A 16,670-nucleotide genomic window follows, 5' to 3' on the forward strand; every position below is an offset into this window, starting at 1 on the left:
CCCAGTTGGAATAAAGTCTGGCATAGAGAACAAATTGATAAATTTAACAGTAATAAGTCACCAGAACCAGATGGTATTCACCCAAGAGTTTTGAAGGAACTCAAATGTGAAATTGCAGAACTACTAAGTGTAGTTTGTAACCTATCATTTAAATCCGTTTCTGTACCAAATGACTGGAGGATAGCTAATGTGACACCAATTTTTAAAAAGCATTCCATAGGTGATCCCAGCAATTACAGGCTGGTAAGCTGTCATGGGATAAGAGGAAAGGTCCTCTCATGGATTGGTAACTGGTTAAAAGATAGGAAACAAAAGGTAGGAATAAATGGTCAGTTTTCAGAATTGAGAGTGGTGTCCCCCCACAGTCTGTACTGGTACCAATCCTATTCAACATATTCATTAATGATCTGGAAAAAGGGGTAGACAGTGAGGTGGCAAAATTTGCAGATACAAAACTACTCAAGATAGTTAAGTCCCAAGCAGACTGCAAAGTGCTACAAAAGGATGTCACAAAACTGGGTGACTGGGCAACAAAATGGCAGATGAAATTCAATGTTGATAAATCCAAAGTAATGCACATTTGAAAACCTAATCCCATTTACACATATAAAATGATGGGGTCTAAATTCGCTGTTACCATTCAAGAAAGAGATCTTGGAGTTATTGTGGATAGTTCTCTGAAATCATCCACTCAGTGTGCAACAGCAGTCAAAAAAGTGAACAGAATGTTGGGAATAAGTTTAAAAAGGGATAGATGATAATAGAAAATATCATATTGCCTCTATATAAATCCATGATACACCCACATCTTGAATAGTGTGTGCAGATATGGTCTCCCCATCTCAAAAAAGATATATTGAAATTGGAAAAAGGTTCAGAGAAGGACAACAAAAATGATTAGGGGTATGAAATGGCTTCTGTATGAGGAGAGATTAATAAGATTGGGACTTTTCAGTTTGGAAAAGATACCACTAACGGGGGATATGATAGAGGTCTATAAAATCGTGACTGGTGTGGAGAAAGTAAATAAGGAAGTGTTATTTACTCCTTCTCATAACACAGGAACTAGAGGTCACTGTATGAAATTAATAGACAGCAGGTTTAAAACAAACAAAAGGAAGTATTTTTTCACACAATGCACAGTCAACGTGTGGAACTCTTTGCCAAAGGATGTTGTGAAGGCCAAGACCATAACAGGGTTAAAAAAAGAACTAGATAAATTCATGGAGGATAGGTCCATCAGTGGCTTTTTAGTCAGGATGGGTAGGGATGGTGTCCCTAGCCTCTGTTTGTCAGAAGCTGGGGAATGGGCAACAGGGGATGGATCATTTGATGATTACCTGTTCTGTTCATTCCCTCTGGGGCACCTGGCATTGGCCACTGTCAGAAGACAGGATACTGGGCTAGATGGACCTTTGGTCTAACCCAGTATGGCCGTTTTTATGTAGGTAGCTTGGTTTAGAGGGAATGACTTGTGTTTGTCGTTTCTTCTGTTTTTTATAGAAAATGACTAAGGATCTAGAGCTAAAAACTTGTTAACATAGTTTTACTGAAATGTTAAGTCTTTACAAAACCTATTGCTTTCTTTCCCTCTGTTTGTTCTTTTTACACAGTTCATAAACCAGAAAAAGTCCCTTGGGTTGAAGCGGCAGGGACCATTCGTGATGGCCTACGAGCATACACAGCTCTACATTATCTTTCCCATGTTTCTCCTGGAAAAACTGTACTAGTAATGGATGGAGCAAGTGTAGGTAACAATAACATCCTAAAGGCATATCTTTAAAATAATTTAGGAACAGATTATTTCCTATTCCTATATAGTAATTTATAGAGTTGTCAAGCAATTAAAAAAAATTGTGATTAATCACGTAATTGTGCTGTTAAACAATAATCGAATACGATTTATTTAAATTTTCAAACATATTTATTTAAGTTACCACACAATACAAAGTGTACAGTGCTCACTTTATTTGTATTTTTATTATAAATATTTGCACTGTAAAAAACATAAGAAATAGTTTTTCAATTCACCTAATACAAGTACTGTAGTGCAATCTCTTTTTTTCATGAAGGTTGAACTTACAAATGTAGAACCATGTACAAAGAAAAAAACTACATTCAAAAATAAAACAATGTAAAACTTGGGAGCCTACAAGTCCACTCAGTCCTCCTACGTGTTCAGCCAATCACTCAAACAAGTTTGTTTACATTTTCAGGAGATAGTGCTGCCTGCTTCTTGTTTACAGTGTCACCTGAAAGTGAGAACAGGCATTCACATGGCATTGTTGTAGCTGGTGTCATAAGATATTTATGTGCCATGTAGTAAAGATTCATGTCCCTTCATGCATCAACCATCGTTACAGAGAACATACACCCATGCTGATGACTGGTTCTGCTCGATAACGATCCAAAGCAGTGTGGACTGACACATGTTCATTATCATTATCTGATTCAGATGCCACCAGCAGAAGGTTGATTTTCTTTTTTGGTAGTTCGGGTTCTGTAGTTTCCACATCAGTGTTGGTCTTTTTTAAGACTTCTGAAAACATGCTCCACTCCTCATCCCTCTAATTTTGGAAGGCACTTCAGATTCTTAAACCTTGGGGTCAAGTGCTGTAGCTATCTTTAGAAATCTCACCTTGGTACCATCTTTGCGTTTTGTCAAATCTGCAGTAAAAGTGTTCCTAAAATGAACATCATGTACTGGGTCATCATCCAAGACTACTAGAACATGAAATGTATGGCAGAATGCAGATAAAACAGAGCAAGAGACATGCAGTTCTCCCCCAAGGAGTTCTGTCACTAATTTAATTAACAGATTATTTTTGTAACGAGCGTCATCAGCATGGAAGCACATCCTCTGGAATGGTGGCCAAAGCATGAAGGGGCATACAAATATTTAGCCTATCTGGCACATAAATACCTTGCAGTGCTGGCTACAAAAGTGCCATGTGTACACCCATTCTCGCTTTCAGGTGACATTGTAAATAGGAAGTGGACAGCATTATCTCATGTAAATGTAAACAAACTTGTTTCTCTTAGCAATTGGCTGACGAGGTAGGACTGAGTGGACTTGTAGGCGCTAAAGTTTTACATTGTTTTGTTTTTAATGGCAGTTATGTAACAAATTGTATTAACAACGTATTTTGTTGTATTTTCATGATAAAGAGATTGCACTACAGTATTGTAGGAGCTGAATTGAAAAATACTATTTCTTTTATCATTTTTATAGTGCAAATATTAGTAATAAAAAATATAAAGTGAGCACTGTACACTTTTTGTATTCTGTGTTGTAACTGAAATCAATATATTTTAAAATGTAGGAAAAACATCCAAAATATTTAATAAATTTCAGTTGTATTCTATTGTTTAATAGTGAGCTTAAAACTGTGATTAATCGTGATTAATTTTTTGAGTTAATTGCGTGAGTTAACTGCGATTAATCAACAGCCCTAGTAATTTACTTTTATCAAGGAATTTACCCAGGAACATAGCATTTGCAATGACAGATTGGACTAATCAAGTCTGGTATCCTCTTCCTCTATCTTTCAGTAGATGATTCACAAGGATAAGAAGGGGCGCCCCTAAATACATTGGGCCAGTTGTACAATCCTATCCATGTTGTGTGGGGAGTAAAGAGGGAATTCCTCCTTGCTTTGCTCTACTTTGACACACTCTTTATATTGATCCCTCAACTGTAGATGGAAGAAAACTGTAGTTTGACCTCTTTCCCCACCACCACTTTTCAATTTCTCTTACATTGTTCAGTTTTGATTACCTGCCCTCTTAACTGCTGGTGCAGCTGTTAGGCTCACTTGAGCAAAGAACCATCAATGAAATATAGCTTTGCAACATATACAAGATAACAAGTGCTTGGAGCTCCTCTCTAGGGAGCATGTCCTCCTTCAAGTAGCAACCAAATGCAAAGACTTCCTCTCTTCTACAGACATACTCCGAAATTGCAGTTGCATTTACAATACTTTATACACTAGAGCTGGAATTCAAGCTACAGCTGCTCTGGAAGGAGATTAACAATCTCCTAGAGCCTGATCCAAAGCCCACTAAAGTCTGTTAAAAGACTTCCATTGACTTCAATGAGTGCAAGAGCAGGCCCCTAGGGATCTGAAATACTTTTCCAGACATACTTCATTAAGACAAAATATTAAGCCTGTTTCAAGGTGTCCTTCTTTGATAGCTCTAGAGCTACCTTTGTAATAAAACTCTAGTTTTCAAACTACATTTCATTACTGTGGTTGTAAATAAACTGGTATATAATTTTTCCCTGCAGCCATTTGGTACAATAGCTGTTCAGTTAGCACAGCACAGAGGAGCCAAAGTAATTTCTACAGCGTATAGTCTTGAAGACGAGCAGTACTTGGAGAGGCTTAGACCTCCTGTGGGTAAGTTTTATAGTCTTTCTCACTACACTTTTGTGGGAACAACTATTTGAAATATATTTTTTCAGTTTGAAGTTTGTTTATTTTAACAACTGAAATCTAAAATCCAAACTTAAAAATAAATACTCATATATAGTGTAAAAGTTTAGTCTAATTTAACATATATTTTTAGATGTATTTAATAGGACTTTTTGATCTTCATATCCGTTGTGGTGCTGGCTATTTCCCAGTACTTCTTGTCTAGCAAAAACACTTCTATATAAGTTTAATGCCTGGTTTTAGTCAGACTGTTTGGGCAGTCTCTTCATATAGTAAATAACGTTGCTCGAGAGTAGAGAGAAATTGTTACCTGACCATCAGTCGCACAGAATTAAATCTCTGTACCTGAAGTCTTTCCAACATAATCATGAGCCCGAGGTATAGTATTTAGCTACCTAAATCAGAATTGAAACAAAATTAAATTGAATTCCGAATTGAAACAAACTATGGGGATTAGTTTTAAGTTCTTATAGAAACAAGAGGGAGCTCAGTTTCATGATACTGGTATAATTTCTTTGTCAGAAAATCAATGAAGTTCTGTAGTTAGGAATCTAATCCTCCAGAAGTTTGAGCCAGAGTCTTTCCATTGACTTCAGTGGGTTTCAGATTAGGCTCCAAGTGCATGTTCATCTGACTCCTTCAGTTCCCAGTTTGTTGTGACATACACTAGGATTTTTTGGAGCAAGGTATTGGGACGCTGTTCTTGGGAGTCAAAAGATTTGTTTTTGATTAGGGATACGGGGGAAAATAGATCTAATGTGTGTTTTAGATTTTTTTTAAAAAAGACAATGTAAGCATAAAATCTTGCTTTTTCCAAAATGTGTAAATTGTGTAAATTTAGTAAAAGTTTCTCTTGGTAGGTAGGTATTAATATTTGGTCTATATACAGGAAGCCGTTTTCACATGCTTTCAATAATTTGTTGATTAAAGACAATAGCAAAACAGAGGAAGTATGTTAAACTGGTGGGTTCTAATGTTAATTTCAGAATCGGGACAGAATATGAACATAAGTATGAGCATAATGTATTTCTAGCAGAGTACTGATGAAACATAAGAAAGAAATGTGTACTTACAGTAATCAGCTGCAAAATTTATTTTTATGCGTTCCCTGTGATGTCATGGTTCTCTGAGCCTTCTCAGTATAGTAAATAGCAGGTGTTTGATACTGGACAACTTTCATACTCCGTAATAGCAGGTATTAGATAGATGGTGGCACCAAGTCATGAAAAGTGTTGCTATTACCCACTACTCATCATTAAGTTCAGTGGAAGCAGGAGGGAAGGACTAAAGACCTGTCAAAGGTACACTGAAACTGTTAGTCAGAACCATATATTGCTACTAGAGAGCTAATGTGATTGTGCTGGTCAGAAAGACTTGGTGAACCTTGTAATAAATATTGGGTTTTTTAAAATTTCTATAAACTGTGGAGGATCTTTGATTTTGTAAAATGATTTATTACACAGATAAGCCTTGTCTGCACTGGTTGAAAAATGGTTATTGCACCTTGCCAGCAAGAAGTGGGTTTAAACAGGGTTGTGACTAACACATTTGAATTATAGGCTGGAGCACATTGACCTAAGGCAAAATTTATAAATATTCATTGAATATAGCACTAAATGTTCTGTATGTGAATGAAGTGGTTCCAAATAACTAGACTGTCACCTCACATTTTAACACAATTGGTTACCAATCACCCACTTTTTAAAATAGATGTTAAATAATTTTGAAATATATCTGTTACAGAATTTTTACGTGTTTCTTTTATATCATGTTGAATTATGCTCTGTCATGGCATCATTGTGATTAATTAATGAAATAAATAGTAGGGTACCCAAGATGCATCCCCGAAACAACTGATACTGTAGCATAATAATTCTCAACCGGGGTACGCAGGTCTTCCAGCGGGTACATCAACTCATCTAAATAGTTGCTTAGTTTTACAACAGGCTACATAAAAAGCACTAGCAAAATCAGTATAAACTAAAATTTCATACAGACAATGCCTTGTTTATACTGCTCTCTATACTATACACTGAAATATAAGTACAATATTTATATTCATATTGATTTATTTTATACTTATATGGTAAAAATGAGAAAGTAAGCAATTTTTCAGTAACAGTCAGGCTTGAAGGGAGGTTACTCTGCCTCACTACAATCCCTAACTAAGTGTGATTGTCTTTTTCATTTACTGACTCTTCTAAATGCCTGCTTCACACCTTCTTCTCTCCTTTTTTCTTCCTTAATATCAAAAAGGCATGAGGCAACCTTTAATTGGTAAGTTCACTTTGCAAATTTTAGTTTAACCTATTATGGTTTGGATATATACCTCCAATTTTATTTGTAATTATTTCAGTTATGTTAATTTAAAGTGCAAAAACTTTACTTATGCAGCTTATTTAAATAGAAATGTTTGTTTTATTCTACAAGCTGGGAAAAAGTGTACATAGGCTACTTCTATATCCTAATTGTTCTTAATTTCCAGCAACTGAAATCAGAGATTTCAGTCTTACTTTTTTAACTGTATGGAAACCGCTACTGCAGGGGTGGGCAAACTATGGCCCACGGGCCAAGCCATTTTAAGCCGGCCTGTGAGCTCCCACTGGGGAGCAGGGTCTGGGGCTTGCCCTGCTCCAGCCGCAGCACTGAGTCAGGGGCCGCGCCACGCAGCTCCCAGAAGCTGCAGCATGGCCCCGCTCTAGCTGGGGCACAGGGTTGGGGGCTGCTCCACGTGGTTCCCAGAAGCCGCGGCATGGCTCTGCTCCGGCTCCTACACGCTCCAGTGGCCCCTTCCAGCACCCCAATGGGAGCTGCAGGGGCAGTGCATGCAGATGGAGCAGCGTGCAGAGCTGCCTGGCTGCACCTCTGCGTAGGAGCCGAAGAAGGGACATGCTAGTGCTTCTGGGAGCCACTTGAGGTAAGCACCGCTCAGAGCCTGCTCCCCTGAGCCTCTCCCTTGCCCCAGCTCTGATCCCCCTCCGAACTCCTCGGTCCAGACCCAGAGCACCCTCCTACACCCCAAACTCCTCATCCCCAGCCCTGCCCTAGAGCCCACACCAACCAGAGCCCTTGCCCCCTCCCACACCCCAACCCCAATTTTGTGAGCGTTCATGGCCCGCCATACAATTTCTATTCCCAGATGTGGCCCTCAGGCCAAAAAGTTTGCCCACCCCTGAGCTACTGGATAGTTGGTGCAACATAAACCTTATGAACACCATTTTCTTCAATAAAGCTTTGAAAAGAAAGCCAGAAAGCATTCTTTAATGCAATATTGTATAATAGCACCGTACAGGTTAAAAGCTATATACAAAAATGTAACATATTAACCTTCACAGCATTTCTGTTAGGTAATTAAGTGTTATCATTATTGCAAGGTTATTTTAGATGAGGATAATGATGCAATGCTATGAAGTGACTTGCTCAAAACCACAAAGCAAGTCAATGACACAACCATATTAAAAATGATGACTTTCCAATCATTCCTCTAGTCCAGTTGTCCCCAATATTTTTTGTCACACATCCCCCCCACCCCACCCCTTACCCGTAATGGAACCTGTCCGCATCCCTCTCTCCTCCTCCCCCACCAGGAGCCAGGCCACAGTCAGGGGCCGGGAGCCAGGCTTGTGGGGCCGCAGGTGGCGTTGGGGGCAGGGCCAGAGCCAAGCAGGGGGCAGAGTGGGGCTGAGACACTCCCTACCCATCCCCCATGTAGGCTGGCCCAGGCCCAGCCACACCTTCCTGAACATTCTTCCGCACCCCACATTATGGGGACCACTGTTCTAGTCCATATTGCTTCTATAGTATAGCTCAGTGATTCTCAAACTGTGTGTTGTGACCCCAAAGTGGGTTGTGACCCTGTTCTAATGGGGTTGCCCGGGCTGGCTTAAACCTGCTGGGGGCCGAAGCTGGGGGCTTCAGTGCTGGGCAGCAGGACTCAGATTACAAGCCCACTGCCTGAGACTGAAGCCCTTGGGCTTCTGTTTTCGCTCCCCCACCCACTCAGGCTTCAGTCCCCTCTCTTGGGGTCATGTAGTAATTTTTGTTGTCAGAAGGGGGTCTCGGTGCAGTGAAGTTTGAGAACCCCTGGTATAGCTAACTACCTCAGAATCCTAATATAATCTAATTTTGATCACGGATAGATTTTTTTTTTTTATGCTGTCCTGTCATAAACACCACTATATATTTCATTTTGAGCTTAAATGCTGTTAAATATACTTTAGTGGTTTGGTTTCAGTAAATTCAGTCACTGGTCTTAAATAATTTGGAGACTAGAAACTGCTGGATTTCTTTGCTTTGCTGCAATTTTGTTCATAGCTCATTTTAAAGAATAGAAACTCCATTTGCATGTGTTCTGCTTTGGGTTTAAGTTCTAGATTCTTACTGTAACTGACCAAACTTCCTGTCCTGTCCAGCTCGAGTCATTGATGTCTCAAATGGTAAGACTGATGTGGCAGAAAGCTGTTTGGAGGAAACAGGCGGGCTGGGAGTGGATATTGTCCTAGATGCTGGAGGTTTGTAACTGCTACAGAATTGCTCTGCTGAGTGGTATTAAATATTTTTAATATATTGCAAATTGTGACAAATTGCAAAACACTTCAACTAAAAACACACCTACATAATAGACAACGATTGTGTGTCTGTTCTCCCACAATGTGCAAATGTACTTGTGCCTCTGCTGGGTAGAATGCCAGACCTCCTTAAGCGTATGCGATCATGTCACCCTTTAATGGAAGTATCTGATACTACTGCACAGTCATACAGATTAGTAATAGTTGTTAAGTGAACATTTTACTAATTGCTACTTTTAAACAAAACTCCTTAGACAGTTATGTTGCGAATTATTTCCCATGGACAGTATATGATGCTGAATGACTAAAACTGGGACTTTTTTGATCATTAAAATAAATAAAATTCATCTTCTAAATCCTGCCCGATATTTTTTTTTTTTTTTTTTTTTTTTTAGTTTGAAATAACTGAAAAGGAATCAGCATGGAGGAAATTTGTACTACCACTGTTTTTGCTGTTTAGTGGATAAAGTAAGGACATAAATCTCCAGTGCTGTCAGTCAGCACCTTGCATGAGCAATGAAAGCCCAGAGTGAACAGGAATAAACCTCCTATGCTGAGAATACTACTTGCTTTACAGTTGACAAACTTTCTTACTATTTAATGGTATTTTAAAACATTTGTGGGACTTTCTAGAAAGACTTCCACTGAGCTCTTATTTATTAAAAGGAATATATATTACTGGTATTGCTTCATAGAGGTTCTGCTCTTGCATATATTTAACTAAAAACATTTTCAGCTGTATTTAAATCACTGCCATGCATCTGTTTTTGTCTGTATTCTACAGCACTGATTTGCAAACTGTGTATCTCAAAAACAGTTTTTCACCCCATTAAAAATACATTTAGAGTCAATTTAAGACTGAACTGAAAAAACAAGAATAAGGAAAATGTAAAATGTACAAACCAGGTGCTTTTCAGTGAGAAATCTTCATGAGATTCTGTTTCTTATACATGCAAAACTTATTTTTCTGATAAAGCGGAAACTGAACATAAATTTTATTTTGTTAGGCATTGTACATAACTTTATTCCTTTTTTTGTTTTTTTTTAAGTGAGATTATACAGTAAAGAAGATGAGTCAACATTAAAACAGCAACTGCTGCCACACAAACATGATATCATTACACTTCTTAGTGCTGGAGGACACTGGGTAACCACAGAGAAAAACCTCCAGGTAAGGACAAAATACTGCAAGTTACTCTTAACCACAAAGTATTTTAGAACTCTGTCTCTCAGATGAATGGTCTCCCACTGCTAAAATAATATCAATCAGTTTGTGCACACACAAACCTTGATGTTTATTTCCAAAGCAGCAGAAAGTATTTATCCTGCAACAACATTAATAAATGTCTTTATTTCTATGAGCAGTGGTGATGGTGTAGAAAAGAAATTACTATAATAGCATGGATACACCATTATTGAAGGGTTCATGCTGTTTGGCTCAAAGTATTGAATTGATTTGCCAGTCATATGTACCATTTTTTAAAAAAAATTACACTGTTGTGACTATTATGAATCAGTTAATTTCTGATAGATTTGGAAGGGTTTTTTCATCTTTTAGCAGTAAATATAAATCAACCATCCACTAATCTGATTGGTTCATACCATTTTCATTTGAGAAAATGTATTGATGTTTCTATTAATTTGTTTAAGCTGGACCCTCCAGATAGCCACTGCTTGTTCCTTAAGGGAGCCACAGTCTCTTTTCTGAATGATGAAGTATGGAATTTGTCAAATGTGCAACAAGGGAAGTATCTTTATATCCTTTAATGGTGATTTTAGACACTAACCAGTAATCTGCCTGAGGGAAAAATTATGAGAAAACTACTAGTATATTCTCTGATCTAACAAAGCACCTAAGCATATGCTAAATTTTAACCATGTGGTTAAATGTTTTACTACTTCAGAAACATCCTAACCATTGTTTGGAATATCACTTTCATATATATATCATTATTGCTTTGACCACACTTCTTATGTAGATTCCCTCTAAGTGTATATAGTATCTCCTCGCTTAATGTTATACACCTCTACCCCGATACAACGTGACCCGATATAACACGGGTTCGCATACAACGCGGTAAAGCTCTGACACGCTGCTCTGAGCAGCGTGTTAAGGGTGCCGGGCCGGAGCCGAGGGGTTGGATAAGGGGCAGAGGGTCTTGGGGGCGGTCAGGGCCTCCCCCCACCCCCTTCAGGGTCTGGGAGGCAGGAGCTGTGGCAGGGCACTTTTAGGGGCCCTGCAGTCTCAGAGTGGCCCAGGGGATTAGTGGGGGGCCGGGAGCAGCCCGCTCCGCTTCCCTCGCCCCAGCCCCAGCCGTGTCACTTGGGGGAAGGGATCCCCCCAACACTCACCGGCAGAAGCAGAGCAGCCCGGCCCCAGCCCGCTCCATTCCACAGCTTCTAGATGCGACGCTCCGCTTCCCACCACAGGTGAGTGCAGGACCTTTCCCCAACCACCACCCACAGCGACACGGCTGGGGCCAGGGCAAGGAAAGCGGAGTGGGCTGGGGCCGCTTCACACCGCTTCCTGCCACCGGTGAGTGCGGAGGGCGTCCTTTCCCCAGCCTCCCCACACTCACCAGCGGCAGGAAGCGGAGCACCGCGGCTGGGAGCTGGCGGAGTGGAACTGGTTGGGGCCGCGTTGCTCTGCTTCCCGCAACTGCTGGTGAGTGCCTGTCGGGGGGCAGGGGGTGTGGATAGGGGTCAGAGCAGTCAGGGGACAGGTAGCAGGGGGGTTAGGTAGGGGGTGGTTCCTGGGGGTGATTAGGGACAGGGGTCTCTGGAGGGAGCAGTCGGAACGGGGGAGCCAAAGCAAGTTCGATATAACGAGGTCTCACCTATAACGCGATGAGATTTTTTTTTTCGTCTCCCGTGGACCGCGTTATATGAGGGTAGAGGTGTAGTTATGTTCTTGAAAAATGCGACTTTCAGAGAAACTGTTAAGCGAATCCAGTTTTTCATAAGAATTAATGTAAATGCGGGGGCTAGGTTCCAGGGAAAATTTTTTCATCAGACAAGACATACGTACATATAGCTCGATCACACACACGCACACGTTTTAAACAAGTTCTAATCAGAGGATTGTCTGGGGACCTGCTAATGAGCTTCTCCTAAAGCAACTGTGTTGATACAGTTGGGATAGTTCCCAGGGAATGCCTTGCTGCTAAATGATAAACTGGCACTCAGCTGAGCCCTCAAGGGATAACACATTATTGTTAATATAGCCTCATACTCTACAAGTCAGCACCGAGGGAGGAGACACAATAGACACACGGCAGTGGCTGCAAACACTTCCCTGTGGAAACTGAATGTGATGATGAACCCACGCTATCCCACTAGAGCACACCACTCCCTTCTCCAGATGGCACATGCACAGCTGCAGAGGCACTGACTTTCCAAAGTGCCAGGGGGTGCTCAACCCCTGGTTCTGCCCCACGCCTGCCCCCACTCCACCCCTCCCCCTGAGCGTGCTGTGTCCTCGCTCCTCCCCTCTCCTTCCTCCCCATCAGAGCCTCCTGAACGCCGTGAAACAGCTGATTGCTGTAGGCGGGAGGCGCGGGGAAGGAGGGGAGATTTGTTGATTTGTGGGGCCTGCCAGCAGATGGGAAGTGCTAGGGGTGGTGATGGAGGAGAACTGATTGGGGGGGGGGAGGGGCAGGGGGCTGCCAGTCCACCCTGGTTCCAAGCCCCCACCCGCCAGCAGGCAGCAGCCAAACCAATGTTATGAGCAAACATTGCGCAACTTTAAACAAGTATGTTCTCTAATAGATCAGTGATGTAACAACAAAACAACACGAACTGAGACGACATTAAGTGAGGAGTTACTGTACTTTGGGAAAAACAGAACAGAAAACTAAAACAAATATTTTGAAGAAAGTAAAATATTAGGGCCCAGATCCTCAACCAGTGTAAATCAGCATAACCCCATAGAAGGCAATGTAGTTGTGTTGAATTACACCAGCTGAGAATCTGGCACCTTTAAATCAAATCTTGTCTATATGCTTTTAGATAGTAGGGTTTACCGTATAGACTTGTTCATAAGCCAAATTTTTTTTAGTAAAAAAGGGAAGCATCAGAGAAGGGGGTAGGCTTATGAACGGGTATAGAGAGGGAGAGGTGGGACACAGCCCCTCTCCCCAACAGAGGGAGCAAGGAGAGGCAGCAAAGCCAGAAGGGAAGAGGCAGGGCCAGAGTCGTTCTGCTTCTGGCTATGCTGCTCTCCCCCCAGCCTCTGAAGCAGCTGCAGCTCTAGGGCTGGCAGGCTGTGGCCGCGCCGCCCGGCCCACTGGAGCACGCTGCAGCCGTGCCACCTGGCCCAGCCCGCTGGAACATGCTGCGGCCATGCTGCCCGGTCTGGCCCAGCGGAGCAGGCTGCGGCTGCGCTGCCCAACCCACCAGAGCAGCTCCAGCCAGGCCAGAGACATCCTTCCCTGGCCCTCCCCAGATAAGGTGGGAAGGGAAGGGATGGGGTGGGGGGGGGTCATGTGGGTTACTCCCCTGACCCCCAGCTTCTCACCCCCCCCCACCCCCACCCCTGCAAAAAATTCCCCACCAGTTGCTGTCCCGGCCTGTTAGGGTAAGCAGCTGATGCTTTGTTTACTTAGGTTTACCTCCGTGCCTGCGGACGCTCAAGGTAAACAAACCATCTCAGCGCGCCAGCAACTTACCCTGATGACCTGGGAGCCAAAGTTTGCCGACCCCTGAATTATAGGGTCGGCTTATGAATGAGTCATAAAACTTTTCTATTTTTACTTATCCATCTTGGGGGAGAGGGGGCTTAAAAACAAACCAGCTTATGATAGAGTATATGTTCTCCATTCTTCTAGGCATTACTTTTTTCATCTACAAATCTTAAGTTTTGCATTATAATGACTAAACTGAACTATTTAATAACTCATTATTATTTTGTCTTCATAAGAACTGTACTTTAAGAAATTGTACCCTATTTGCAAATTCTATGTACCTACATTCTGTTGAGCTGTGTGCGTGTGTGTGTGCGCACGCTGCTGGAGAGATGAGTGGCTCTTTATATAAAAAACAATAGCTATACCTTTTGTTGCAAATTTAATGATGCTTTTAAGGTCCCTCCTTGCTTCTGCACAGCGCTGCAGATCATGAGATCTGCTGAATCATTTTTTGCAGTTCAGCAGAACAGGAATGTAAGGATTAAGTTCCTGCATTCTAAAAGGGAGTTAACTACATTGAGACTCTTGGGGCAAAGGAAGTCCCCCTCCCCCCAACTAAATTGCACAATAGTTTAACCAAAGTTAAGCACACCAAAAGGCTTATTTACATGAACATTGATGTGTAGGGTGGGGAAGCAAGTAATCATGAATATCCTTTTAAAAAGTTATTTGTTGACATTCCACTTCAGTGTAGCTCTATTAATTTTCCTGATTTAAAAATGACTAATAATTCTGAGAAATACAATTTGTGTTCTTAGCTCTTAAACTAACTAAACAAACAGGATTTATTTTGTCAGCTCTTATGTTTTCCTGTAATCAAGGAGCATACTTTATTTACCACAGGTTGTTCAAACAGAATAACAGCATTACCTTGAATTGTTATATAGAAACATTGAACATATGTATGTGATCTGGGCACTGTGAACATACTGCAGGAAAAAAAACATCAGAAGAGATCACATGGAGATCAGGTTGAAATGGCTTACATTTTGAATACTAAATTGACTACTCTTAAAATTGAATGAATGAATCCAAGTTACATTTTCTGGTGACTGACAAAAATACTGAAGACTACCACTATGACTCTGCTAGCACTTTGGTCGGTAAAACTTTTGTCACTCAGGAGTATGGAAAAAAACAACACCCCCCAACTGACATAAGTTTTACTTACAAATGCACCAGTCCAGACAGCGCTGTGTCAGCAGGAGACACTCTCCCACTGACATAGCTACCACCGCTCATTGGGGATGGTTTAATTATGCCAGCAAGAGAGCTCTCTCCCATCGGCATAGAGCGGCTACATGGGAGACCTTACAGCGGCCCAACTGCACAGTACAGCTGTGCCACTATAAGGTCTGTAAAGTAGACAGTCTTAGTAAAACCCTCTTTTTTCCCATTGATATGAGTATTGCTGATTAGTTCAAATAAAATAGATTTCTTGAAAATGTGCACAGCATTTATGCACTGTGCACTATCCATATGTTCTGCTTCACATGTTCTTCTGCTCCCTTGATTTTTACCTCAGACAAATAGCTATCCATCATTCATACAGATTACTCATACCAAAACCTGTCATACCTATTCTCCAAAGAGTGCTATGCTCTGTTTAATGATGGACATTGTAACTAGTGCTGTAGCACCATACAGATAATGTAAAACTTAAAAGTTTTATTTTTAAAATTTATGATACAGCACTAGAACTCCTAGGTACTGTGGCAGATCAACTGCTGTTGTATTTGTTAGAGGATACATTCGTCCACCTGCCTTCTTTATTTTGTTTTAGGAAGCATAATTTGTAACACATAATCAAACGTGGACCTCAGATTAACTTTATTTTCAGTCTTTAAATCATCTCATCTAAGCCCTGACCCTGGGAGGTCTGCACAGATGCCTGGATCTGCCCCAGGCAAGTCTAATTGCAGAACTGTGGACTTAAAGATCAGCCTCTTGTGTATATATTGTTACCTTAACAGCCCTCTCAGATACGTATCTTAGAAGATGTAATGGAAAAGTTATCAAATAGTATTTTCAGGTAAGACAGAAGTACCATAGTGAAAACAAACTCTCTGATTAATACTGAGTTTTTAACCTGAGAAATAACTATTCTTCAGAAAACTCTTGCCACCTGTACTGTCAACTCAAAGTACTACGTTATGAGAAATTTTACTGAATAATTTATATGAAACTGTTTATGGTCTATACGTGTGGCTAGCCTGCTGCATTACCACATGGAAAACTTGGGTCCAATTCCTGTTTTTTCTCTCCCTGGATCAGCACTGTCTGGAAATCCAGCAGAGGCAGCACATTCTTTCCTTGTGGGGAGAGAATACCTTGTGGTGCTCAACAGTACCTGACTGAAGAGTGTTGCTGGCTCTAAATGGAGATCTTTCTAGGCTTCCTCTGTCAGAAGAATGATGGAGTGAATAGAATTTGAGACTGCCATAAGTGGGGGGGGGGGAAAAGGGAGATCCCTCACGGCTTACACAGAGTGGGAAGAGTAGCCCGCCCCCCTGCCAAAAAGAAATTCAGGCTATCTTGAATTAAACTTGTGTTTCCTGTTTGCTTTACAGCTCTGCAGTTCTTCCAGGGATCCTAGCAGCTATAACATTTTCATTTTGTTTAAGGAGTAAAGTTTACATTGTAAAATGTAAAGTCTACAGCAATAGTATTGGAATGTTTCTTATTGATCTGAGCATGCACACCAGACACTTCTGACAGATTGCTCCCTTTTAGGCCTCAGTTGGATGACCCAGTCCCATTGTATGAAGCCAAGGTTTCTATGGAAATAGTTCAGAAGAATCAAGCAAGAAAAAGACAAGTCATCCAATTCTGAAGCACAATTTCCTTGTTTCCAAGACTGCGAGACAGATATGTAATATATTTGATAAGTAAATTGGTGTGCAACTTCAAATAGTTCTGTAACTAGTGTCTGGGCTGTGAATGTTTTGGTACTGAGACTTTTAGTTTCCCTGAATCAAATC

The 16,670-nt window shown here is 41.1% G+C and overlaps 1 protein-coding gene across 12 annotated transcripts in view; it reads left to right on the forward strand.

Annotated features, from left to right (window-relative positions):
* CRYZL1 (crystallin zeta like 1) overlaps positions 1 to 16,611 on the forward strand; it is a 31,017-nt gene extending 14,406 nt beyond the window's left edge. For 11 of the 12 annotated variants that reach the window (XM_037904926.2, XM_037904914.2, XM_043522949.1 and 8 more), the window contains 8 exons: positions 1,614 to 1,747; positions 4,289 to 4,400; positions 6,693 to 6,713; positions 8,849 to 8,947; positions 10,054 to 10,175; positions 10,655 to 10,760; positions 15,676 to 15,721; positions 16,423 to 16,611. In XM_037904926.2, coding sequence (XP_037760854.1) covers positions 1,614 to 1,747; positions 4,289 to 4,400; positions 6,693 to 6,713; positions 8,849 to 8,947; positions 10,054 to 10,175; positions 10,655 to 10,760; positions 15,676 to 15,721; positions 16,423 to 16,522 — 740 coding nt within the window. In that variant the 3' untranslated portion in view covers positions 16,523 to 16,611. The remainder of the gene's footprint in view (positions 1 to 1,613; positions 1,748 to 4,288; positions 4,401 to 6,692; positions 6,714 to 8,848; positions 8,948 to 10,053; positions 10,176 to 10,654; positions 10,761 to 15,675; positions 15,722 to 16,422) is intronic. The other variant, XM_043522975.1, reaches the window with a different exon arrangement.
* Positions 16,612 to 16,670: the final 59 nt, after the last annotated feature.

The sequence above is a fragment of the Chelonia mydas genome, chromosome 1 (assembly GCF_015237465.2).
Source record: "Chelonia mydas isolate rCheMyd1 chromosome 1, rCheMyd1.pri.v2, whole genome shotgun sequence".
Classification (NCBI taxonomy): Eukaryota; Metazoa; Chordata; order Testudines; family Cheloniidae; genus Chelonia; species Chelonia mydas.